Source organism: Cornus florida, unplaced genomic scaffold, assembly GCF_030987335.1.
Source record: "Cornus florida cultivar Cherokee Brave unplaced genomic scaffold, ASM3098733v1 CherokeeBrave_3.0.0_Hap2_Chr04, whole genome shotgun sequence".
NCBI lineage: Eukaryota > Viridiplantae > Streptophyta > Magnoliopsida > Cornales > Cornaceae > Cornus > Cornus florida.
Genome location: NW_026775574.1, coordinates 102,519,322 through 102,546,560, shown reverse-complemented (window position 1 = coordinate 102,546,560; position 27,239 = coordinate 102,519,322). Strand labels below are relative to the sequence as shown.

The following is a 27,239-nucleotide window of genomic DNA, read 5'->3' as shown; positions in this document are numbered from 1 at the left end:
TTGTGTGAGTTCATGAATCATGGAGGGTTTAAATTTGTAAGACTTTAGTTATACAACAGAAGAATTATTTTTTTTTAACAAACTATGATTTGCAATTTTTATTTTTCTCAGTAGATTGGTCATTGATTTTTTATGCAATAAAAAGCATGCCACTTATATGCAATAAAAAGCATGCCACTTATATGCTGCTAATGGTTGATCACACATATGAAATTTCGTTTACTTATAAGAATATGCTGGATCTTGAGAAATGATAGAATGACTTTTACAATAATAAAGTTTCATTTACTAATAATTAAGATTTTGGAGAAAACTAAAACTTATTCACGCGCTAACTGTACCTGTACACCCACAAATGCCAGCTTGTACAATCCAATACAAGTGTCCAACCAAGTTGGATGAAGTCGCGCTAACTGTACCTGTACACCCACAAATGCCAGCTTGTACAATCCAATACAAGTGTCCAACCAAGTTGGATGAAGTTCATCCAACTTGGATGCGTGGCCCAATAAAATGTTGTTCAAATAAATATAAAAATAAATTGGGCATTAACATGTATTTCGGGTATAACCAACTTCTTTCTTCTTCTTCTTTTTTTTTGTTTTTTTGTTTTTTTTCAAATCTGCGACTTCTTCTTCCTCCTCCAATCTGGAGCGACGAGGGTGCAGTACCCTACATCGCCAAAACCCTATACTCTCTCCAATCTCCAGCCCCAAACCACGGCTCTGCACTGTCACAACAAAGGCAATACCATTACAATGCCCATATCAATCCAAACCCCAAACCCCACTGCAACCCCACTGCAAGCAAAACCTGCAAGTACTCACATCCTCTGCTCAAACCAGCACCACTCCACGCTGCTCACCAAGCCTCAATACCCATCCATTTCCGGGTATAACCCGTCTCTTTCCTCTCATCTCTCCAAAAATCTGCAGGCACAACAATTGCAAACCGACCGCCAACACCAATTACAAACCCACTTGCCCATCATCGCCCCCTCCATTCATGGAAACAAAATAATCTGTATTTGGTTGCTGAGTAAGTGCCTCATTCATGGAAACAAAAACAAAAGGAAACAGAAATAAAAAGAATTTCCATTTTACTTTCCAAAAAAACATCCATTAATTTTAGCCGTCGATCCACCATCTTCGTCGCCCCCGTCGTTCCACCATCTTCCTTGCAGCCGTCGATCTTCATCATGCGCCAAAGAGCCACCAACCTAGCCGCTCACCGCCGTCGCCTCACGCGCCTCACGAGCCACTGCGCGTAGATCTAACGCGCGTCTCACGCGCGCATGGGTCACCTTCTTCTTCGCTGCTCTCTTTCGCGCCTGCATTGCCGTGCGTCGATCAGGAGAGGATGAGGATGAACGAGGCCTTGATGGGGCTGTTGCTGATCAGACGGTGAGGGAGCTGAGGCGGCATGTGAGCCGTCGGATCGTGGGGTTGCAAGAGATGTGGTGGAGGAGATTGAGGAATATGTTCGTAGATGATGAATGATGGTGCTTAGCCGGAGAAAAGATGACGTTGGTGAAGATGGGTTGGGTTATACCCGAAAATAGGTGGGTAATATCCAATTTAATTTTATATTATTTTAGACACGTGTCGACATTTTATTGGGCCACGTAGCCAGTTGGATGAACTTCATCCAACCTGGGTTGGACCTAAGTATTATCCATATTTTATTAATTTCTTAACCCCATATGTGTGTGTCTATATATATATATAGAGAAAGAACCATGAGTGAGAAAAACTTACCAAAAACAACGGATGACAAAGGAAGAGGGCGTTTTTTGACTCTGTTACTTGCTCCCCAGTCCGTTTACCCATACTTTCACAAAACTCAAAACCCTACAATGCCGGCCAACTCGCCTTCTTCAGTAAAGAAAAGAAAACGCAGAGTGGTGGATGATCACCCAAAGCTTGTCGCTGATCAAAAAGTTGAAGTAATGTCGCCTTATTTAAGTTTTATCTTTCTTTTTTTTCGTGTTAAAATATTGAAGAAAATCGTTATTTTCACGTCCGTAATGAAAATAGAACCCTCTTTGTTTTGATTTCATTGGTTCAATAAAATACTTTTTTTGTAGCAATATCCATACATATTTCAACCTACCAGAAAAAGAATTAGACATTACATTAGTTCATGAATCATGACAAAAAGACTCCTTATCGGCCCTTTCCAGTATTTTTTCCGTGTCACCGCAATTAGGAATAGAGAATGTACGGAAAGAGAGGAATTCGAACCCTCGGTAAACCTTTATTTGTTTATTTACAATAATTTCATTGTTTTTTCTTTGATTTTACTTGCATTGTGGCCTTAGTCTCTGTTTTTTTCATTTTCTAAAGTCTATTTTTGGTTTATTCATAGTTCTGTATGCGGTGATTAATATGGGATTTTATAGATTTAGTAATTTTTGGGTTTTAATAAATCTTTCTTTTTCGTCTACATGCACATAGAGTTATGGGTTTGATTTTTATTTACTTTGGGTATATATAGATTTTACTGTGTATGGAAGGTTATGGATTTGATTAATGCTTTATTTTTTATAAGATTTTGGGTTTTAGCCAATCTTTCTTTTTCTTTAATAGTAGTGTACATGGAAATAGAGTTTGATATTTCTTTACTATGGGATTATATAGATTTTACTGTGTAATTACATAAAACATGTGAAATTTGTGCAGGTAAGGAGTGTTGAAGAGGGGTTTCAGGGGTCCTGGCACTCTGCAACTGTGATTGCCTGCCAAGGTCAGGCACTTCAAATCCAATACGACCATATTTTATGCAATGATGGTTCAGAAAATCTCATTGAAACAGTTCCTTCTATAGTTGATGGGGTAGTCCCTGCCAACAGGACATCCTCTAACCATCGTGCCTTGATAAGGCCATTGCCACCTCCGCTTCGTTTTGAGAAATGGTGTCTTCATTATGGACAGTGTGTTGATGTGTATTACGAGGAGGCTTGGTGGGAAGGTGTGATTTTAGACCACGAAGATGGTTGTGAGAACCGGCAGATTTTCTTTCCAGATATTGGTGATGCAATGACGTTTAAAATTGAGATGTTACGGATTGCTCAGGAATGGGATGAGTATACCGGAGATTGGAAGCCTCGTGGGAATTGGTTATTACTTGAGGTGCTTGAAGATATCCAAAAAGAGTGGCCCCTTCAAGTTTCTGCAAGGCAAATTTGGTATGATATGCGGGGAAATAAAGGTTTTATTAAGCTTAAGGAATGGACTTCTTTCGCGAGAAATATCTGGAAAGATTTGGTGACTGAAGTTATTATTGATAATTTAAATCTAACTCACCAATTTTTACTTAAACTGGACTCTTCAGAAGACCTGGTAGAGGAATCCCAGCAGGCATTGGAATTATCTGAACCTGCTTGTGATGTTATACCGAATCCTCAAGCAGATTTGAGCAACTCTCTTGCTGTTGTACCACTTGAAAATGATGGCTCAGTGACCAATATGCAGCCTAGTGATCTACATAATGCAAACGTTCCACCTGTTGAAGGTGACATTGATCGGAATGGTTTGGCATTAATTATTGAGGACTGTAGTCTGGATGTGAATTCCTTGATGAACTCAAAAATGCCCTGCCTTGAAGAAACGTTATGTTTACCCCCTCCGGGTTTTTCTCTTTTATCTTTCAATCAAGATGAATATTCAGGGATCAGCTCCAATACCAACAGTGAGGGATTCTCTAGTACCAGTTCTAAAACACCCAAAAGGATGCTCACATCTCCTACGCGAAAAAGCTGTTATATGTGGCTACCTGCAGGAGATGACTTGGTTGCTGGAACTGAATATTGCCCAGATACAGTTGCTGAATACAATCTTTTATCTAATTCTAATATAAGGCCTTCAACTGCTTTAACATTAAGAGTTAGGAAACATCTTGCATATTTGGGCTGGAAAATTAAGTTTAGGAGAGAGAAAGGAATACAGAGACTACGTTACACCTCACCTGATGGGAAATGTTACTATTCACTTGGCAAGCTGTGCCAGGAGTTGAGAGAATCTTCATTGGAGGTTGTCTCTCTAAATTCTCATGATGACAAGGGAATTTCTTTTGCTGCACCCAATTGTCCTTCCTCATCTATGCTTGCCGAACAGCTGTTGTTGAAGGGAGAATCTATTGTGCATTCTACTTCCGATGTACCTATTATTGAATCTGATTCTTGCCCTCAAGCAGTAATGGACTATTATTGTTCACTTGCATTCAAGGATAAGAATCATCACCACAGACTGCGGAAAGGTGCACGTAAAGAGTTGCAATTCTATGCAAAGAAGCACCTTGCATCTGATGGGTGGTCCGTCTGGTACGTTAGGAAGGGAACCAAAATGGAATTGCGGTACAAATCACCAAGTGGGAGGATTTACTATTCTCTTCTAACGGCCTGCAAAGCCTGTATAGATGAAAGAGGTTTCTCAGATTTTGGTGCTTCTACCTGTAGACCAAGGCAAAATACAAATGTCAATGAGGAAACTGAGGCCCAGTTAGCTGGTGAATCTTCTGCATTAATTGATATTGAGTTTCGTGGAGATTTGGTACCACTGAATGTGTCGTCTGAAAAGTGGTCAAGGGATTCTTCTGGGATATCATTTTCAAGGAAACTTAGTAAATTAAAAGCCCGAGGACTTAGAAAACTTCGAAAAAATAGAGAGAATAGCAACCTGCATTTTCCATCTAACTTGCTTGAAATGATCGATCAAAATGTTGGCTCTCCAAAGCCGAAGAAAGGAAAGAAATCTAAGTTTTTGATCAAATTAAGAGATGATGGTAATGTTGATTGTCCAATTCGTGTGCTGCGATCTAGAAAAAGAGCCCGGCAGCCGGTGGTTTCTTCCGACAACCCTCGAACTATATTGTCTTGGTTAATAGATAACAATGTGGTGTTGCCTAGGGCAAAAGTACATTACCATAGCAGAAATGATCATTCTCCCATGGCAGAAGGGCGAATAACTCGTCATGGGATCAAGTGCAATTGTTGCCAAAAAGTTCTCTCTCTTAAGAAATTTGAAGCTCATGCTGGCAGCACTAATCACCGACCATCTGCCAATATTTTTTTAGAGGATGGAAGGTCTTTGTTAGAATGTCAGATGCAATTGAAACGTGAAAATTGTAAAAAAAGCTTTGTGATAGAACCTAATGTGAAAAAGGGTAAGCGGCATCAGAGCACAAATGACTACATATGTTCCGTTTGTCACGATGGGGGTGAACTAATTCTATGTGATCAGTGTCCATCATCATTCCATGCAGATTGCCTTGGTTTGAAGGTTAGAGGCTTTGATTCTTGTGTTGAATTGGTTTTTTATTTTATTTTCAAAGAATAAATATGAATTATTATTTTGAGTTTTGATGTTAGACTATATTTTGTTGTTTATTAAGGATGTACCAGATGGAGATTGGTTCTGCCCATCATGCCGTTGTGGAATTTGTGGCCAAAGCAGATTCAACAGAGACACTGAACAGTTTCTGGATAATAGTGTTCTTAATTGTGCTCAGTGCGAGCATCAGTGTGCGTTAACTATATACTTTCTGTACATGTGTTATATCACGCAAAAATGTGTAAAATATAATCTACACCTGTGCAACTTCACCCATATTGAATACATTTCTGATTAATTAATCAATTTGATGCAGATCATGTTGGATGCTTAAGAAAAAGAGGTCTCATAAAGCTGGAGAGATATTCTGAAGGAAATTGGTTTTGCAATAGAAAATGTGAACAGGTATTTCAAACCTCTCCTTTTCTAGATAGAAGTCTGGTTTAATACTCTAAAAAAGTATTTCACATTGACTGACATATGTCTTTTTCAGAAGAACCACTTTCTTTCTCTTCACGCAATTAAAAAATTAGAACCATGTGAATAACCTTTTCTACATTTGCTTCAACTATGGTTGATTTGATCAATATGGACCATAATTTTGCTAAAATTGATAATGCTAAGCTTTTGGATTGAGAGAAATGGTAGAATGCATGGTTCCACTCCTAGAGAACCATGTATGCTTGCTAAATTTATTGTTTGGGAAGTTTTGGATGTCTTGGGGGTATGCCTCCAAGATGTCATCTGATAGGAGTTTGTTTTATGTATCTTAGTGCAACAAGGGTTTAGCCTTGTGTTTATTTTATCCCTATTCTGTAGGGCTATGCTTGTTGTTGTGAGGGTATGCTCTCACTTTTTTTTTTTATTTTTCTGTACCATATTGTTTTATCTATAATTTTTTTTTCTTCATTTAGGGAAAAAAAAGAGAGATAATTCTAAGCTTTTTCTTTCATATTCTTTTCTGTCATGTCTCTATCTATTTTTTCCCCGGTTTCCTACAAAAATGAGTAGCCAGTCTCAGTTTGCAGTCTCCAGCTATTTATGTAAAGGAAGAAGAGTAGAAACTAATCTAGTTTATAATATTTGTTACCAAACTTACCATGAACATATGCACACATATATATATATATATATATATAGATATTGTGGTTTGGTTTTTTTTCGGATAAAGGGGTTTGAATTTTGAAGTCGAGCTGATGGTTGCTCTTTCACTAACGACTCTGGCTTTTGTACATTATCTTTGAATTTCACTACTCTAGTTTTGTGGAAGTACCTTAGGTTTAGGTCGGATATTCAAATGAAAGAAGCAAAGGATGAAATGTTAGTAATGGGGTTTTGACCTCTTTGAGGAGAGTTCAGTTGCAACTGGGAAATAAGCATTCAAGTAATCTTTCAGTCTGTAGCCACCATAAGTCTTCAAACACTCAACTTATAAAGATGTCAAGGCTTTGCAAAGAAACTCTGTTAGTATATCTTTTTTGTAGAAGGTGTCAATCCGTATATTACAATGATCCAGCATAGCCTCTTTTTAGCGTCTTTCATTGGAAAAGTAAATGTTTAGTGTTTCTAAAGGTGCAAATATTATTTATTTATTTATTTTAAGGCTATTGAAAGCTTTCAGCCCATTGCAATTGCATGTTTTCAATTTTATATGCCAGTTATTATGCGATTTTAATTTTAATATTATGTTAGACGCATAGGAAACAAAGTTCTCCGTTTGGTCTGTGAGATTTAAAAGGTTAAGATCATAAAATGATGGTTGTGATGGAGTACACGTGCTATTATCTGATGGTTCATCGACATTTTGAGTCTTCAGTGAATTACATTGTAATAAAACTCAAGTTTAGAAAGCATAAGTGGAAATGTGCTTACTTGATTTTGATTGTTAGTAATATATAAATTTGTAAATGCATGAGAAACATTAGTATATTGTGATTGGTGGATTATCATTTTATTGATATAACCTCTTAAACATGACACTATATGTATGTTTTGAAGCTCTCGTGTCATTCTGCAGATATTTTTGGGCCTCTGCAAGCTTTTGGGAAAACCAGTTCCAGTGGGTGAAGATTTAACTTGGACTCTTTTGAAATACACGAAATGTGACAGTGATCATGATGCCTCTGACAATGAGGCCTTGACAGAGACTTACAGCAAGCTCAGTGTTGCTCTCTGTGTGATGCATGAGGTTTTTAACCCCATTAAGGAATCTCACACAAGGAGAGATCTCGTTGAAGATATCATCTTCGGTAGATGGTGAGATAATCTCATTTCCAAATTCAGTTCTCTTCACTTTTTTTTTGCGTTTTATGTCTCTGTGTATTTGTGTGTGTGTGTAGGGAACAGGACACTGTTTATATTGTTACTCAATGAATATATTAAAGACATCTTTTAACCACTTAACCTCACACACACATATTTTGTTCGACTGTTGAACTAGAAAGTTATTCTATATTTTCTGATTTCCGTTTCATACCTGTCCTATTGATATTCCACCTATATCTTATGTTTAAGTTATTTGTGCTTGTGGTTCCATAGATATTCTTTCTGTTCTGATATATCTTTTTTGAGTGGTATTTGACTGCATTGATGTTACTAACAGGAGTTGATTGCTTACTGCATGTTTATTCTTAGCTGTACTCAGAATTTTTCTTCTTTATTTTTCCTTTTTATTAATTGAAAAAAGTAGAACAAAACGTATGTTGTTTGCTCATTAGTAGAGATAAGTTGTCTACAAGACAACTGATTTTAGCAAGTGATGGTTGCTCTATAGTGTCTATAATTTTCTTTTATTGCATGTTACTTTCCTTGTATTTCTCTGTCAGTATATCCTTGAGGAAGCCTTTTCTCTTTCTCACGTTTACTCCCTGTCTTCTATTAGAAATCTTTTTCATTTAAAAATATCAAAGCCTTTTCTCTTTCTTATGTTTCCTTCCTGTCTTCTATTAAAGTCTTTTTCATTAAAAAAATATGTGTCACTACGTCGTTGGTATTCTCTTCTAATTTTGACTATTAATCTGATGTCACTCATGACCCATAAATTTCTCCATGACTTTTTTCTTCTACCGGTTCCTAGCAATTTAACTTCCCACTTAAGCCCCTTCTCTAAGATACCAGATTACCTTCAACAATATCATCTACATGTACAAGGTTCCCAGATATACAATGTTCTTATGATGTGTGTGGCCTATTATGACCGTAGGTTCTTGGTAATGTTATTTTTATTGAACTACATCTTTTCAAGTCATAATGATTTCCCTTATTGCCAAGAGAAATTACATTTTCTGAATGACTGGAAAACTCGCATGTATTATATTGGTCTTGATAAAAAGATATATTTGGTGAAATTTTTTGCTCAATTGGCATCTCATGGGTGTTTGCTGTTAGCTGGAGGTTAGATCACTACTTTTACTTGAGTCCATCTCATTTTAAACCTGTGATGTTTTTCCTTACACTGCTGTTGTTATATAAAGTTGGTGTGTGTGTGTGTGTTTTTTTTTTCTTCTTTTTTTCCTAGTTGAAGTTGGTGTGTTTGTCCATGTCCTTTGATGATATTTTTATTTATTACTCAGAAGACATACATCTTATTGCTCCAAGCCTGATGGTAATGAATGGGAATTTTGCAGGTCAGAACTAAATCGTTTGAACTTCCGAGGGTTTTATACAGTCATTTTGGAGAGAAATGATGAATTGATTACGGTGGCTACTGTACGGTACTATACAATTACAGATCCATGATGAACTGCCTTGTCTTTTTTAGATTTTATGGTAATATGAAAAGCTCTTCTTCTTCTTCTTTTTCAGGATTTATGGAGGAAAGGTGGCAGAAGTACCGCTTGTTGGTACGCGGTTTCAATATCGCAGACGTGGAATGTGCCGAATCTTGATGAATGAGCTTGAAAGGGTAACCTTCTATATGTGTTTGCGCATATATGGACTTGGGTCAGGGGAGGGAGTCTTTGATATTATTAATTTTCTTTTCTAAATGAGTCCTTGATATTTATTGTTATTAAAATCTGAATTGATTTGAGTAGTAGCATTCCAAATTTGAAATGATACAGACTGACCTTGAGATTTAGCCCCCCATATAAAAAATGTGATTAATCCAATCACATTATGTTACCTATTAGAGCAGTAAACTCTCCAAAAGGATGTAGAACTTTTGATACTTGTGATGGTAGAAGGAGCCCTTTCACCTTTTTGAAATTTTGGTTTTCTGAAGTTGGATGGGTTTTTTTTTTTTTTTTTTTCCTGGGCTGTTGCCTGTAATTTCTATATTTTTAATCACTCGACTTGCTAATCTGTTTTTGTAATGATGAATTCTTGTAGTCATACTTTTCCTTGGAGTGACTAGTTTGTAACCTTATTTCAAGTTATATATTTCCTAATGTTCTGTGGTAGAGAAATTTTATGATATAGAAGTCCTTTCATGATTATTCTTAAAAATTTAAATTTTTTTTTTTAAATTTATGTTATTTTCTGGATGTTATGAAATCCCAAGATATAAGATCTCCAATCTAATTGATGTGGTTTCCATACGTAACAGAATTTCATTATATTAACTGTCACAGTCCTATGCTGGCAACTGAAGTAGTATTAGTAATATTCTCGGAAATGTTATAAACTGAAGGATTCACATCACCAGTACATCAGATAGGAACCTTTAGTATAAAACTATTAAGCTCTGAATTAATAGATTAGATATCCTCTATAATTTAGCCACGCACGAGACATAGTGTAATTTTGGATGCCCGCTTCTTAAGCTCTGCATTTGTTGTTGCAGTACTAAGCTTTATGAAGTGAAGTTTTAAGTGGAGAGATTAGTCATTCTATGATAGATTGAAAAGTTAATGATTTCTCTATAATTTGTTTATCAATAGACCAATACCCTAATATAACAAGGCAGAGAATAAGGGAAAGTTATAAACAATACACGAGGGGTTAAATCAAATAAGGATGGTGGAATTCCATGAATTTGTTGTACAGACACAAATTAAAAATATAACATGTACCTTGTCCATTACTCACTATTGTTTTCCACTTTTGTTTTTCAGAAGCTCAGGGAATTAGGAGTGGAAAGGCTAGTTTTGCCCGCTGTTCCTAGTCTGCTACACACTTGGACTACTTCATTTGGTTTTTCAAAAATGATACAATCTGAGAGATTTAACTTTCTGGATTATACTTTCCTCGATTTCCAGGGTACCGTCATGTGTCAGAAACTCATAATTAAGCCCCGTTACACAAAACTAAGTGCGCGAAGAGGTATGTTGCATGTCTCTTCCATTCAAATTGTAGAAAAGCTGTAACCATTTTATAAACTTTCTTTCATACTCTAATATTTCTTTATGCAGGAACCCAGCAAAAACTTTGTGATGATATCAATGGAAGTTATAATATTGATTTGGATGGGAATAGTGCTGTTTCTGAAGTATTTCAAGCAGATCAAGTTGCGGAGAATGGAATTATGGACCAAGGACTGGCTGAGTATGTCTCTCCTCTTGTTTCCTCAATTTTGTTATAACAAGAAAGAATATACATGGGCTCAAACATGGAATTTGTAAATATAATAAAAAAACACTCACCCAGAGAGTGACACTCAAGCACATAGTATCCAGGTACTTGATTTGACTCAGGTTAGAAAGAATAAAGTTTCCATTTTGGGATTAGCAGTTATTGGTTCACTTAAATGTCATGATACCTCAGACGATGTGACTTAGTTGGATGTAGTTATTAAATTATTGTAGAGAAACATGACAAGTTAAAGGGTACAAGGAAATTTATTCAATAATATTTCTATTGCCCAAAAAAGACTCAGGAGATGTTGCCTGTGAATTTATATTAGCACAAACCTCTACTTCACAGGACTTGGAAAAGAACCTTATTTCTGATCTCTTAAATATTATTAAATGCTAAATCCATCTAGCAACAATTTGTGCACACATGTGGTTGTGCAATTGTGTTGAAAAAAATTGGATTACGCACCCTATGGACGCAGTAACTTATAACTTATTTTTATTTTTATTTTATTGGACTGTGTTTACGATTGCGAGTTTGTAAAAGTGATTCACCAAAATATCCTTTTATATGTAAAAAGTTATTAAGAAACTTTCACCAGCACCACATTTTCAAGTTCCATGGTTTAAGAATCAATTATTTTATTCTATTTTACATGCTATAAATTACTTGGAGAATATAAAAATTAGAAGAGACTTTGCTTATGTAGGCATGCATACTTTTATATTGACACCAGTCATCGTTGCTAATTTTTTGAAAAAAATTATAAAACCATTCCATATTATCTAACAAATAATGAATGATTTATATACTTAGGTGTTGTTTGACAAAAATTGAAAATTAAGTTCGAAAGTTTTAGAGCTGAATTTTAAGTGATGAATTTGTAAAATTTGAACTAATTGGTGTTGTTTGAAGTTTGAGGGACGAATAAAAAATAAAAATTTAAGTGTGAAAACCATCTAATTAACAATTCTATCATCAGCCATAGTGTGTCAATCTTGTAAACTGAAGGTCTGTAGGTTACATGGACTAGTTATGTGTTCTGGTATGGGTAAAGTGTCAAATGATCGAATACCCTAATCAAGGACATTAGTACAATGTCTAGAGATTCATATTTCATAAAATTCTTTTTTAAAAATTTCAACTATAGTATAAGAAGACATTTTTACGTAATAGTGTATGCAATATGCGCAGCCAATCGTTTTGAAGTAAATCATGTAACAAGATAAGCATGATATATTAGTCTTATTTATAATTATGTAGGAAACTTGTATTATCATATATGTGTTTTGTACTTATCAAAAAAGAATCATATATGCTTTTTCACTGTATATCCAACGAGACATTTTTTTATGCTAACCATACTAAGGCCTAGGTGAAGACTTTAAACCAGTCAACCTGCCTAGAACTCAATTAAAGCATTATTTTCATATTGTAATTGAGTTAAAGGCTGGTTGAAAAGGTTATGCTTTTTTTTTCTTTTCTTTTCTTTTTTTAATTTAATATTGGGATATGGAATAATGTAGTTCGTTAATAAATCCAGTGCTAGAATTCAGTTCCTCAATTGAAGTTGGTGATTCTTTCCATTTCATGCAGTTTTAGATATTAAGAAGTAAAACTGTGTATGTTCTTAGTTAGTTGAGAAGGTGCTGGAAGGAATCCACCTGTAATAGAATGCATGAACAGACAATGTACCTCCTTTTGTAAATGGTGGATTTCTGAGATAGTTGGAAAGAAATATCTGTATTTGTTATATAGTTAATTACAAACTGTCTTCAAATTGTTGGTTTTATATTATTTTTTGGGTCAGGGTCGGCTTGGGGGCTGCTGCTAATTTTATTTTTTGACAATTGAACAAAGTAGGTGGTGTTATATGGTAAAAAAAAAAAAAAAAAGTAATAAATAAATTACAATATTTTACTGAAAATGCTGATTAACTTAATTTACCATTGTGACTTTGGGCAGTATTGCTGGAGGCAATGGCAGTAATGGTGGCGCTGCTCCTATGGTGGTTCTGGTATTTGCACATCTCCTGCACCATTTTTACATTAAGTATATCATTTTCATTTAGTCTTATGTCTTTTAGTAAATTGTCTGTTTGTTTCCAAATCCACAGGTGAGTCAATCGACTTCTCTCGAGTCCGTACCTTGCCAAAGTGAAATCAGTTTAGAATGCTCTGTTGAACATGCCGTTCACAAGGAAAGCGTCAACATTCGAAAAGGCCATTTAATGTGTTACAAGCGGAGGAGAAGGCTCTCAGCCTGCTAGAGATGACCCTTTCCCACATTACTAATTCCACTAATGACCATGTAAAAATGTGATTAATTGGATGGTGAGATGAGAATAGCCAATTGTGTTTGTGAGCTATGAGTATCTATTGAGTTAGATGTTTTTTGGACATGGGAGCTCAAATTTTGCTTGATAAAGTGCAGATTCCTCCTTTGTAAAGCGTATAGGAGGAGGGGGAGCTGCTGGATTTTAAGTCTCTATTTATCTTTTGTATATTCGGGTAGTTGCAGATACACAAAGCTCCTTTTGGATTTTCTTTTGTGCACATAAAAGCAGTTTTTTTTTTTTTTTTTCTAAATGAGATTTATCGATCTCCATGCTATGCCTTTCAGCTTCTTAATTGGCTTTTGAACTTTGATGTGAAATTCATACATCTGTATTCATGTATTGTGTGGCTTTTGAAATAACAAAGTAAAAACAACATGGAGAGAAACTGTGCCATGTTGATTCACTGCTCTATATTTGTTGCATTAGGTCCATTGTGCTGTGTTTTTGTTTGTCTGCAAAGCTGGAAAATTATTTTCCACATTTTGGGTCAACCATATAAAGCTAATGTAACGAATTTCGGTTTGCCTAGGTGAGCACAAGCTTCTTCAACTCAGGGGAACACAATGTACGTGCTATAATTATATATATATACACACACACACGTGAGTAGATTATATTACTTTACATTGTTTTTATGATCTTTTTATTGGAGTATTTATGAAGGTCTTTATGTGACATTCTATTGTTTTTTAGGTTTTCATTTATCTGAATGTTCTAAATGTTTTTTGACATTCAAGTATAGCTAGCACTGGCTAATAGTTATCTTAATCAGGAAATTTATGTAGTTACCAACAGTAATGAGAAGTGAGTCAGTATTATCCATGAAGTAGCTTATATTGACTAAATAGTGCAAACTTTTAAATTTTTTTAAAAAAAAAAAAAAATTAAATGTATGTGATTTAAGAATAATTGAAGGCATCATAACATTAATCCAAAAAGTAGGTTGGAACTAAAGTGTAGTTAAAAAGAAGGCAAATTACGTAAAGGACTACTCGGGTTTTCAACTTATGCTTGTAAATAAAAAATGGCTACAATATAACATAGACCCAAATTAATTTTTTGTGGTTAGTGAATTGATATAAAATTACATTTTTGTCCTTAGATTTAAACTATTTGTTTAATGAAAAAAATCTTAAAATTTTGTGTCTACTTGAAGTTACAATTTTACCCCTAAGACTCCATCAGAGCCCACAAAATCCAACCACGGATCCACAAATCATTCGGATCATTCCCCCCCTCTTCAGGATGATGATGAATAACAGTAACCAGTGGTCCCAAGGAGTGAATAAGATCAGTACAAATCGTGACCCAGAAATATCGTAGATGCTCGCCGCCGACGACGCACCACTCGGACGAATTCGAAGCTTAGAGCGTATGGTCCAACGCCTTGCTCGGGCCATCACCGGCGACGATTGTATCACCGCCAAGAACTCCTTACTGAACGGCCTAAACACATCCTCCGCCTCCTGCGGCAGTGGCACCACTGTCATCTCTGTTGTTCTTGAACAGATTTCGTCATCACGATATTAAGTCCATACTCTAATTCTACAACATCACCGGATCTATTTAGATGAGGCTCGCTTCACTTACAGTTCGGTATGTGAGACGTCGAACATGAAACCGGTCGAATCGATTTACCCAAAACCGAAAGGGGAGAATCCGTACTCACCAATTTATTCAATGGCTGCGGATTTAAGTACTCCATCGCCTTCGTCGGTACTCATCGACGAGCACTTCCCACTTGAGGTTGGAGTTCCTGTACTTCAATTTGGCCTTGTTGGTTCAACCCGAGAGGAAGGGGGTGATGGTGTTTCATTTGTTGCCAAACTGGGCGATGGTCTCTATTAAAATTGGGTTTGAAGAGAATTTTTGTGATGAATTTGGGGAAGGTTGGTGTGTGGTGGTGGCGGCAGTGGGGGTGGCGGCGGTGGGGGCTGCTGCTTTGGGTAGGTTAATATGAAAAAGGAAGGGGGAGATGAGGTGAGAGCACTGATTGATGTGGTAGGGAAGCGGATGTGGTGTACCAGGACATAAGTGAAACTTTTCAATGTACAGTTTCTTTTATTTATTTATTTTAGGAAGAAGTGTAATAAAATTTGCTTAAATTATTGACATATTGCAACAAACTCTCCTTGAACTACTATTAATTTGTTAGGAGAAATCCTAATTTATTGATTTGTTATATTTCGGTAGCTGGCTTAGACGAAAATAATAAAAGACTAATTTATCCTTATTTAAAATTACTAGTTTTGAAACTTATACCCTTAACTTGATGATGTGGCAATGATAATTTCAGACACCAATCAAATTGCAACAACAAAGCAACCTTGTCTTCAGAGAAAGAAAAAAATAAAAATAAAAATAAAAATAATTAAATAACAAATCCTTTTAAACCCATTTGCAGTCAAACTTATTCTTTACCGCCATATTCGACGGCAAAACTCTCCAGATTTTTCAAAATCTCTCCAACGTTGACGATCCCACTCAAATAAACTTGACAGATCTGTGTCTAATTGTCAGAAACTGTCAATGAACTCCCTCATCTGTTCAACTATGCTCTTTTACACCAAATTATATGTTCTTAATTTTCTATTGGTAATCATACTGATATTGCCTAGAAAATTGTCTATTTAGGATTTTATATTCTCCATGGGAATTGCAAAACAATTTCTCAAAGCAAGGCCAACCAATTTCACTCCTAACAACCCCTTCGACGCTTGCTTCCGATCACCACCGTGTCGTCACCAATTTTCAGACTGATTGGCAAAATTCAAGAGGCCCTCTATGTACCACCACGAAGGAGAGATCGACAGCGGTGGAGAGTGCAAAGATCTAATAACCATTCCACGAGCTTGGGAAGGTCCGCCGACAAGTTCTCCACGGCGGTGTGCTCGCTTCTGCTGCTCTCGCACAGCCAAGCACGAACCAATCAATCGCCTTCCCGTGCGCGAATCCCCTTTGCCAGCGAACAACGACTCTGACATTTCTTCCACCAACCCACTGCCACCACTTCATAACCACACCCAAACCAATACAAACTCAAATAATTAGGGGTAAATCATACGCTGTCAAACCCAATTGAACCACAAAACCAACCCCTGCCACCATCATCACCGTTACCTCCCTGACCAACCTTACTAACCATCAACCACGACCTTCTTTCCATCGATTCGGAAACATTTTAGGCTAAATCATACACAATCAAATCCAATATTCAAACCCCACAAATTCACTGCCACCGCTCTTGTTACCGCTTCTTCCTCTGAGTTTTGCCTTCTCCAGCATACAATTGTTTATTCTCCTACGCTTCCTCTGAAAAATCTTTCATAACACAAGAGCTATATAGTTTTATATACACACAGAGAGAAAGAAGGTGAACAATCATGTGCTTTGTGAAGAAGATAGACAGTAGCTATATATATATATATAGACAGACATAAGGGTGTGTTTGGGGTGGTTTCAAAAGGTGTTTGGGTATAATTACAATAAGGAACATTAGTGTCTTTTCATGCCTAGGAGGGTAATATAGTCATTAAAATTATAGTGTAGGTCATATGCCATCATGTGGGTAAGATTCGATCGGAACAATGACTAATCCAACCGGAACATTGACGGATGGAGCTATTTGCAACAAAATGCATAGTTTGAGAGATTAGTTATAATTTTAATAATTTAGGGGTTAATTGCTAATTCTCTAATAATTCAGGAGGATTTTTTACACTTTTTTCTTTTTTTTATTAAAAATAAATATTTTAATTTTAAGATCAAAATTGTAAATTTATATTGATTTTTTTGTAATCAACCGGTTAATATGAATCTTTTTATAATATTATTATAATTTATATCCACATGCACAATATAATCTAGGTGGTCTGTATAATTTGTCTTTAAAAAAAAAAAAATTCTTTAAAAGAACAAAAGATGTCACTTCTATATATATATATGGGCTAAATTGTAAATTTATATTGATTTTTTTGTAATCAACCGGTTAATATGAATCTTTTTATAATATTATTATAATTTATATCCACATGCACAATATAATCTAGGTGGTCTGTATAATTTGTCTTTAAAAAAAAAAAAATTCTTTAAAAGAACAAAAGATGTCACTTCTTGAATTTATTATACTCCTGTGCACCAAAAAAAAAAATTCTTTAAAAAAACAGAAAGATGTCACTTCTTGAATTTATTATACTCCTCTGTACTAAAAGTCTAATATATATATATATATATATATATATATGGGCTAAATTCTAAAAACCCACTCTTGTTTTCAAAAACAATCTACTAACCTCCTCAAATATAGAAACTATCATAAAACTCCTCAACATATTAAAAAGTCTATCGTAATGATCCCTCCCGGTAATTTTTCGTCAAAAACTAACAAATCAGATCACATGATTGTCACGTGCATAATATTTTATTTAAATATGACCATACTACCCTTGTTATACAAAAATACCACACTACCCCGCTATTATACCGATTATTGCGCATTCAACCCAACTTTCTCTCTCTTTTCTATTTCCATTGAAGACCAAAAAAACAGAGCTTCATCACTACACCAAATCGAGAGCCAAAACCCAGAAGTGTCAAAACCATGAACTCTGGCGACGACCTTGATCGGAACACCACGGTGATTTTTGTGTTGCCGTGAAAGAGTATGACCGGGTTGATTTTGTGACCTGGTTCTCATCGTGGTGCTAAGGAGGACAGCGACCATTACGTTGCCGTCCATGGGAGATACCAGGTCGCCGTCGGAGACCTGGTTGAAGGAGAATAAGGTGTCGCTACCGGCGTGATCTAAGATAGAAGGGTCACTGCTAAAACGACGACTGAAGATTGAGAGCAGTGAACCTGACTTCACGCATATTCATATTTTCGGCAAATAACACAAATTCTTCACCAGCGAGGTGCAGAGTTCAAACTGCTTCGGCTAGCTTCACAAGTTTCAGTTCGGTGCGCTTCGATCTTGTGAAAGCAACAGTTTCAGAAGATCGTTTCCTAAGAATTTTAACGACCCAAATCAGAAAACGTTTAGAACAATGACTAACCGACCAGTGAAATTCAGTCCAGACCAGATAATTTCATTTTAGAACTAGAACGTCATTGAAGGACCTAATCCGGTGAGTTACAGTACAGCCCCAACTCCTAAATTGAAAATTGAAAATTGAATTTTGATTTCTTGAATTTCAACATCCTGGCTAACTTCAGAAGAGACCAAGACGAGGTGCAGCAAAATCCGTTGACGAATGGAGCGATATACACGATATATATATATGTATATGTATACACATGATACATCAGTTTTTTTTTTTTTTGTCACTTTTCTCTCTTTAAGTTGGGTGAGTTGTCAACATATAATTGGTTCTTGTGATAAGGTTGGTGACGTGTTAAATTTTTAGTGGTTCATTAAATTATAATCTTCTACATCATTTAGTCAACTTTTCCATCATATTTTAATAGTTAATTTGTTAGCGGGTAAAAAGGTCTTTACAATTTTCCGGTCATAGTTTAAAAGTTAATTTGCTCAGTCCGGCGACAGTCCGGCGACGCCTCAAGCTTCCTTGTTGAAATGACGAAACCCAGTTCAATCCCAGTCATGCCGTTGATGTTGCTATTTATTGTCAATTGGCTATCTTTTTATAATGGAGGATATGTATTATATATATGTGTGTGTATATATGTGAATATATAATTACTATAATTATAATTATATAAATATAATTACTATAATTGTATACTATAATATATAATTATATATAATTACTATAATTATAATTACAATTTTAATTACTATAATTGTATATATAATTAGTAGGATTAATTACAACGACATCCCCTGAGGTTTGACATAATGACAGGAATATATAAGTTGAGCCATTTTTGAACGATGATGACAACTCCTCCGGTTTAATAAGTTAACTAAGACACTCAAATGGTTCTGAATTGACATTATTACCCTTGACACATTCAATTACCAATTTATTTAATACAATTATTTTTTTATTGACTAAAATACCCCACCATAGTCCCTACCACAACCACCACCCACCAGTCGCCACCACCAATACTACCACCCCTTCTTTCTCTCTCTCCACCCACCATTGCAACCTCTGCCACCACAACCAAAACCCATCAATTGAATACATGAAAAATTCATAAAAAAATTCAGCCAATTGAACCCATGGAAAACCCACAAAAAATCCTAATTGTTGCACAAACACAGATTTATAGATATATATAAATCTCAAACTCCCAATCTCATACACTTGAGAAGATGATGCCTAGACCCCAAACCCAACCTATCAATCCTCGCTAAACTCGATGACAAATGGAGCAAAGGCCGAGCTCTGCGGCGGCGCCGCTACCTTTCCGAGCTCTGCGTTGAGGATGTCTTGATCGCCACCGTTGTCGAAGAGAAGAAGCTGTTGGCCTTGATGAGTCTCGGAGGTTCTTTCAACTGATGTGGACTGACGAGGATACCATCGAGCCGTTGCAAGATTCGCGAATCGTAAACCAGAAAATTGTCGCTGGAATCGCGACTGATTCCTCATTGCCGGCTCGAATTCTGATTTGCCCGGCAACAGCTTCTGGCCAACAAAAACTCCGGTATACTCTTCGGCAACGGTCTCTGCCCGAACCCGCACCGTAATCTAAAACCCATCGTTGCCGCCTCCGTCAACGGCATCGCCGGACTGAAAGGAGATCGATCTCCACCGTTCCTCCACTTCATCATGTTTGTTGGGTTTTGTGTGGCTTTACAGTGGTAGGTGGAGAGAGTTGGGGATTTGGGTGTGGCAACGTAGTGGAGAGAGGTTGGGGAATTGGGTGTGGCAGAGTAGTAGGGCGGCGTCAATGAGGGTGGTGGCGGCTGGTGCTCTCTTCCCCACTGCTCTTCCATATATATATATATATATTACGCTAATATTTTAATATATTACACTAATATTACACTAATATATAATATAACACTAATATTTTAATATATTACACTAATATTAGAGTAATAATATAAGGGTAATAATGTATATATATTGGGCTAAATTTGACTTTTCATGAGTTATGATATTTTATAATAAAAATGAATTAAATATTGAAGGGCAATCTCGTTTTTTAAAATGTTTTAAGGGCTTGTTTGGATCAAAATTATTGCACGGGGTGTCTTTGTCCAAAAAATAACTAAGTTGTATATGACTGTCATTATGTCAAACCTTAAGGGGTGTCGTTGTAATTAACCCTAATTACTATAATTATATTTAAATAAATTTTAATATACTGTCAAGGGCATTCTTGTCATTTTGCAGGCACTTAACGGAAAGCAAAATCTGTTTATCCCCTTTGTCCATCATTACTAAGTACTAACACTGCTTTGCTCAGTTTTAGAAATCGTTTCCCATCACGACCAGGCCACCCCCCTAAATGATAAACAGATGTCCTTGCAGCATCATAAGCTAGAGAGGAACTCCTACATAAGGAAAAAGGGCGAGAATATGGCGTTGCTTAATTTTTTTACACAAATCAGTGCCAAACCCTCCAAAAGAAGGTTGCATAATGTTTCACAATGTATGCTTTTAGTCTGAACACTAAACATATCTTTCTGAATGAACTACAAAGAACGTGCCCTCAATTCAACTTCTTTAAAGAAAAGAGAAACTGAGAGAAGATGAGAGAACAACATGGTTAGAGGACCCTTTAAGCACTACAAAGTCTATATATCTACAACGAAATTTACAGAAATTTACTGCAGAGAAAAAGGTAAGCCAGAATGCACAATAAGGTAACATCAACAGTGCCAGATGATCCTGCACAAGGTAAGGGAGCACATCTCTAAGGTTTCCTGCACTTGGTAATGTACAAGGAGGAGGTCACAATTTCAAAGACTCTGTATATAAAATTGAGCTCATAACCAGGCATTTGCCAATACAGTGATTCTAACCTGCTGATACTATACATTTTACATGTAACAATTGGATCATTAGCTCATTCTAGTGCATAGATCTATCTAATGGGATTTTAATAAGAAAAGGTATAAAGAATGAGAGTCTTGAATTTAAGATTTAGAGTATTACACTTCAAAAGAAAACAAAAGAAAGAAGAATTTATTTATTTTTTCTTCTAAGCTAAAAGCACTCTCACCAAAATACAAGCCACGCAAGGCAATAATTTCTAATTTTGCAGATGCTGCTTTGTTAGCCGTAACGATCCAAATCCGCTGGATCCGGATCATTAAGCGGGTCCTTACCCGACCCAGAATCATCCGAGGGTAATATGGTCCTTTCACGTTAAATTAATATATAAAAGTCTAACAAGGACGCGATAGTCATTCGTCACAATTCTATTGTTTTAAGACTCCAAGGGTATAATAGTCGATTACTCATAGCATAAAATAATTAAGATAAAGTTCTTGGATAATAAAGTCATTCATGTGGTTAAAATATAATTATTGAATTTTAATGGGTCATAAAATAAATACTTGTAACCTTAAATAGGTGACAAGAGGAATAATTTGGGAAATTAAACAAAAAATGTGTGGAACAGGAAACGGTTGACGTATAGAAATCCACACGTCAATTGGTTTGGGTCACACATTGTGACTTAGCTCACTGTCAGGATACCAGTCGACGTGTGGGAAGTTACACATCAACTAGTTTGGAACGTGTACAAAAAAAACTCACTGTCAGGATACCGGTCGACGTGTGGGAAGCTACACGTCGACTAGTTTAGGTCATCGGGTCGACGTATGGGAATTTCACGTCGACCGATTCTGGGTTATCCACACTCGAAATTTTCACTATCCCATATACACCAACTTTGGTAACCAATCATCCAACACACCATACCCACATACATATTTAAATACATTTCGACACCCAGTACAATAACAAACAATATTAATAACAAAATTTTTGAATGATAAATAACACGTTCCAAGAAAATGCACCAAGAAGGATTTAGTAAGATTATATTTAATTGCATCTCCAAATATAGGTCCAATATGTCAATTAAAGACCGACTTACGTAAGTCTCATTTTATACAATTTCTAAAGGATTAAATATAAGAATGAGGCCTCCATGGCCAATATTTACAAAACTTCAATATAAACAAAATGGAAGTGAATTCCTAAATACATCAATATCCATGGATGCACATCAATTACCGGCTCGTCTCCGCATTCCCGAAAATTTTAATGTTGATAGGGTGAGCTCAACAGCTCAGTAGAGTAAGCCTAAAATACAGTCCTAAAAATCCCGTGAGCCACAACCAAAGAATAGGAATCAAAGAAAATGGATCATGGGGTTATGAAGCATAACAATCATACACCAATTTTATGAGTTCACAAACCATTCCATCACACGTACAAAAATATAATTGCCCCATTCTTCCTTTGCAACCCAAGCTCACCAAAATCTTCATAACTTCACCTTATCTCACAACACAAATCATAACTTCACTTCTCAACCTTCTCTCCCACATAAAACCTTCATCCTCTCAACTTACCCCATACCAAGCTTACGCATAACATGCTACCGTTCTTCAACATACAAGTCATGATTTACATCATTGTTATATTAAAACATCCAAACATAAGGATTAAACACATAAGTTATATTTTCACAATTTCATATAGAGAAATTTGCATGCTTGACACAAATATAAGAAACCATCATAATCTCAACCCACAACAATTAAATCAACACCATCTCATGCTTATTATCACAATCAAAATTTACACACTAAGCATGTTTCACAACATCAAAGTAATCATGTAAAAAAAATACATAGAACTCACTAAAATCATAGGAATTGTAAGTTAAACTTTCCCTACCTCAAGATAGCAACTCAAGCTCCAAACTCCAAACTCAAATCCCACCAAAAGCTTACAATACCGGTACCAAAACGTAACCCTTGCAATTATCTATAATTTGTTAACTCCGGCTTAACCCAAATCTTCTTCTAGCATGAAGAAATTTTAGAGAGAAAGGAGAACAATATAAAGAGGAAAGAAAATAGAGGAAGAGAGCTTGTAGTGGGTGGTCCGAAGAATGAAGGAAAAAGAAAAGGAATGGGCCAAATGGAGACACTCTTTTGGTCTCTAGAATTTTCTAGACTACTCCATGAAGCTAAAATGACGAAAATGCACCTTGAACTTCTTTATAACCTCAACCTTGCCATAAAATACCACCCTCCATATAATACCATTAATACAACATACATACATGTATATAAATACACACACCCATGTGAAATGTCAATAACACCCCTCACCTAGGATGAGAATAACTGGAAGAAATACCCGAGTCCAGAAAAATCAAATAAATTCTAAAAATTAGAAAATCGGAAAAACCTGTAACGTTACATTAGCATACAAGAATTATGGTCGATCAACAATTAGCTTGCAATGGAGTATCTCTTATTTTACATATCATCAGAAAGCATGACTTACAAAATTCAAATGCAAGTCAAATTCATATACTCACGGTAAACTGTAATCAGGTCAAACCGAAAGCTCAAAATCAGCATCCATCATTCACCTTAAAAAGAGAACATTCAAAAGAAACTAAATTCTGTAATGAAGTTGCTTCGCAAACTGGTATGATACAATTGCTAGCTTGGAAATATGCGTACCTAGAAGTCCTAAGGCAGCCACAACCTAAAAAAGAAACCTCACTGTTCATCATTCATGACAAGCAAAACCTCTGCGCCACCCGAAATGATGTACTCCAAGAACTCCCTAAGGGTGTGTTTGGTAGGGTTGATTTGGAGGGATAGGGAGAGAAAAGAAAATAGAGGATAGTGTAAGTTTGTGTTTGGGTAAGTTAAGTGGAGGGATAGGGAGAGATAAGGAGCTATCCCTCATCTCTTATTTGCTTTCTCTCCAATTTTGAGAACATAGGGAGAGAAAGGGAGAGAAAGCATAGTGATTTAAAGTGGTATTTTGATAATACCAAAATTAGCCTCTACAAATCAATATACAGATTTATTATTCCATTCAAGTCCTATGGTTATGAAAAGGTAAAAAAATAATTTGTCTACTATCCTTTCTTTTCTTTTCTCCCATCTATCTTATCCAAACAAGAATAATTATCATTTCTTTTATTTTCTCCCCTATCTATCCAAATACAAATAGAAATTATTACTAGCATTTTTTTTCTTTTCTTTTCTCCCGTAACTAATACTATCCTTTTTTTTCTTTTCTCCCCGTCTATCCAAACACACCCTAACTTCTTCTGTATCTTTAAAAGCATAAGGACCAGTAAAATCACTATCCAAATTATACCAAACCCCATGGATCCTTCTCAAAGCAACCCAATGCCTACTTCTCCACATCCCACCGTACTTTCTCACTCGAATGTTCAGCACAATACCCATTAGTTTATCATCAGGCCCATCAAGATCAATGCCCGAAGCTCCATTACGCCGATCATGCCATACTACCCTTTTACCTTTTCCTTTAAGTGCTGCAATTAGAACATTTATATCATAGTTCCCTGTAAGTGCATTATGATGAGGCTTGAAGATAACAGATAAAGGTGTCCAGGTTGCATTGTTTGGATCATCGAGAACGAGTCTTTCAGCAGTGGCATTCAAAAATTCACGAGTGAATGCGTCCTTGTCCTAAATTACAAAAAACTTCTTACTAAAAATTTATAGAAAATTCTCAAAACAGAAATTAAAAGAAACATAATTCATTTGAACAAAGTCCATATATAAGTCCATATATATAGTATAATTCAATGCCAGAAAACGAAATAAAAATTAAGAGATACAACTAGGTAACTGTTTTGTGTTTTCTAGGATAAATTTCAGGAAGACCTAAATATTCAATGGGTTAAAAATATACTTTTCACTCCTTTTCCAAAAAAAATCAGCAATTAATGGAATTTGAGAAACTCATGAAAAAAAAAGGGTTTTGAGATTGATTAATTTATGAAACAAAAGATTTCAAAACATAAGTAAAAGATACATATGTGTGTGTATTGTGTAAAGGGAAGCAATAGGTACCTGGAAAAGATTGTTGAGTGAGTGCAAGAGGCAGAATTGCAATTTTTGCCTCTCGTGATATATCTGCGTCTTCTCTTTCTCTTCCTCTCCCATCTTCAGTCACTCCATTTACTTCCCCTTTATTATAACAATTCTTGAAAGCGAAAACAAAAATCTTTGATAATATCTATCTATATATGTATATGTATGTACATATATGCATATATATATATATATATATGTATATCTGTGTGTATGTATAGAGAGATCGCGACAAGTAAACAAGGGATGTGTTGAAAACCAGGGGCGTGGTATGTCGGTGACCGAGCAGCGCAATATTTCGTTATCATCTTCCTGACTTTTCTCATAATTACAAGAACCTCCCCTAATAAATTGCGATTAAGTACCCCATCTTGGCTTCACTTTCAAATACAACCCCTTCATTCCTTTCACTAACTCGGCGACTATAGTGATAACTTTAACATCCACAGTTGTCAGGTGAGATGAATCTCGTGAAATTTATGTCTTTGGTTTGAGGACAATCAAATAATCGCAATTAATCCAGACATCCGCTATTTTCATTTTAATTACTTATGAATTTATGATATTCTGAATTTTTTTTTTTTAAAAAAAAAAAAATTATATAAGTATTAAAAAAAAGGGATTTTTAACGTATAAATATATTTATGGGATTGTATTTACAGTATTATGTAATCAAAGTACCATAGTTTCAAAAAAATGTAATTGACCAAATTAATGACATGGACATGAATTTTTACTGTTCATTTATTTTGTTGCCCAAAATGACCTTTTACTTTTTGAACCAAATTACCCTACTGCCCCTGTTTCTTTTCAGGCACTAATACCTTTCACAGTTCACCATCTCTCTCTCCCGAGAACAAACAAACTAAACCACCACTGTCGACGTATAAACACCGAAAATAATAGGGTCTTGTTTAAGCTGCTCTGTTTTCTATTTCTTTCAAAAAAAATAACATGAGGACACATCTCCGCCGTCTGTTCATTCCCATCTGGCGGTGATGGGAATGAACACCACCACCACACAGTTAACGATGATACAGAGCCTCACCTATTTCTTATCGGAGCACCCATCCATCGTCAACTTCCGTTGGAGCCACTCCCAATCTTGGGGCTCCACGTGGTCCTTCTTCACCTCCATCTCCCTCCACATCATCCTCTCCCTCCTCCATCTCCTCCTCATCCTCCGCCGCACCCGACCCGTTCCCCTCAGACCCGTCCTGGCTCTCCACAGCCTCTCCATGGCCATCATCTCAGCCACAACCTTCGCCGACATCCTCCTCTCTGCCGCCGCCGAGATCCGCGGCACTCGGTGGTTCTGGCGCCTCTCCAAGACCCCCTTCCAATGGCTCCTCTGCTTCCCCCTCGGCACCTGCTCCTCAGGTCGGGTCTTCTTCTGGTCCTACATCTTCTACCTCTCCCGATTCCTCCACACTTTCTGGACCCTACTTCACCGTCCTCCGGCGACGGAAACTCTCTTTCCAACTCTTCAGTCAAGCAATTCAGATTTTCATGACCTTTCTTGCTCTGGCTCGAATTCTCTCAATCGTTTCAAATTCTAGCGATTCTGGTTACGAGCTCGGTCTATTCGGTGGTTTACGGGTATAGATTCTGGGTGGCGATTGGATTGCCGAGCGGAGAGCTTACCGATGGCGGTGGAATTTAGTGATCGGGTATTGAAGTAAATCGGCTATGTTTGATGTGTATTTTTGCGGCTGCAATTAGGGTATATTTTGTGCCGGAAAAGAAATAAGGGGCAATAGGGTTATTTGATTCAAAAAGTGAAAGGTCATTTTGGGTAACAAATTATTGTGAACAGTGAAAGTTCATGTCCACATCATTAATTTGGTCAACTACATTTTTTTGAAACTATGGTAATTTGACTACATAATACTGTAAATGTAGCGCCATAAATACATTTATACGTAAAAATCCCAAAAAAATAACAAGAAGTTTAAATTAGACTCCCATACCTTCACACACTTTCTATGACCTACGGGTTAATTTCACTCTTAATACTTTTCTCTCGTTG

The 27,239-nt window shown here is 36.2% G+C and overlaps 2 protein-coding genes and 1 pseudogene across 5 annotated transcripts; 2 read left to right on the top strand and 1 right to left on the bottom strand.

Annotated features, from left to right (window-relative positions):
- Positions 1 to 1,623: 1,623 nt before the first annotated feature.
- Positions 1,624 to 13,593, top strand: LOC132304312 (uncharacterized). 4 transcript variants are annotated; one of them, XM_059801916.1, is made up of 11 exons: positions 1,636 to 1,945; positions 2,682 to 5,279; positions 5,392 to 5,521; positions 5,647 to 5,735; positions 7,348 to 7,586; positions 8,957 to 9,043; positions 9,135 to 9,234; positions 10,385 to 10,592; positions 10,682 to 10,814; positions 12,810 to 12,861; positions 12,961 to 13,593. In XM_059801916.1, exons 1-11 carry the CDS (start codon positions 1,703 to 1,705, stop codon positions 13,111 to 13,113), a joined length of 4,032 nt encoding a protein of 1,343 aa, XP_059657899.1. In that variant the 5' UTR covers positions 1,636 to 1,702; the 3' UTR covers positions 13,114 to 13,593. The 4 variants fall into 4 exon arrangements, with proteins under 4 accessions (XP_059657902.1, XP_059657901.1, XP_059657900.1 ...); XM_059801919.1 differs by lacking the exons at positions 10,385 to 10,592; positions 10,682 to 10,814; positions 12,810 to 12,861; positions 12,961 to 13,593 and adding an exon at positions 10,114 to 10,329 and having other exon boundaries at positions 1,624 to 1,945; positions 8,957 to 9,038; XM_059801918.1 differs by lacking the exons at positions 10,682 to 10,814; positions 12,810 to 12,861; positions 12,961 to 13,593 and having other exon boundaries at positions 1,625 to 1,945; positions 8,957 to 9,038; positions 10,385 to 10,524.
- Positions 13,594 to 23,313: 9,720 nt separating this feature from the next.
- Positions 23,314 to 25,334, bottom strand: LOC132302385 (josephin-like protein). Its single transcript, XM_059799217.1, has 2 exons — positions 25,190 to 25,334; positions 23,314 to 24,802 (listed from the first exon to the last, which is right to left on the bottom strand). The coding sequence occupies exons 1-2, from the start codon at positions 25,280 to 25,282 to the stop codon at positions 24,293 to 24,295; spliced, it is 603 nt and encodes a 200-aa protein (XP_059655200.1). The 5' UTR covers positions 25,283 to 25,334; the 3' UTR covers positions 23,314 to 24,292.
- Positions 25,335 to 26,235: 901 nt separating this feature from the next.
- LOC132305488 (elongation of fatty acids protein 3-like) lies at positions 26,236 to 26,873 on the top strand (annotated as a pseudogene).
- Positions 26,874 to 27,239: the final 366 nt, after the last annotated feature.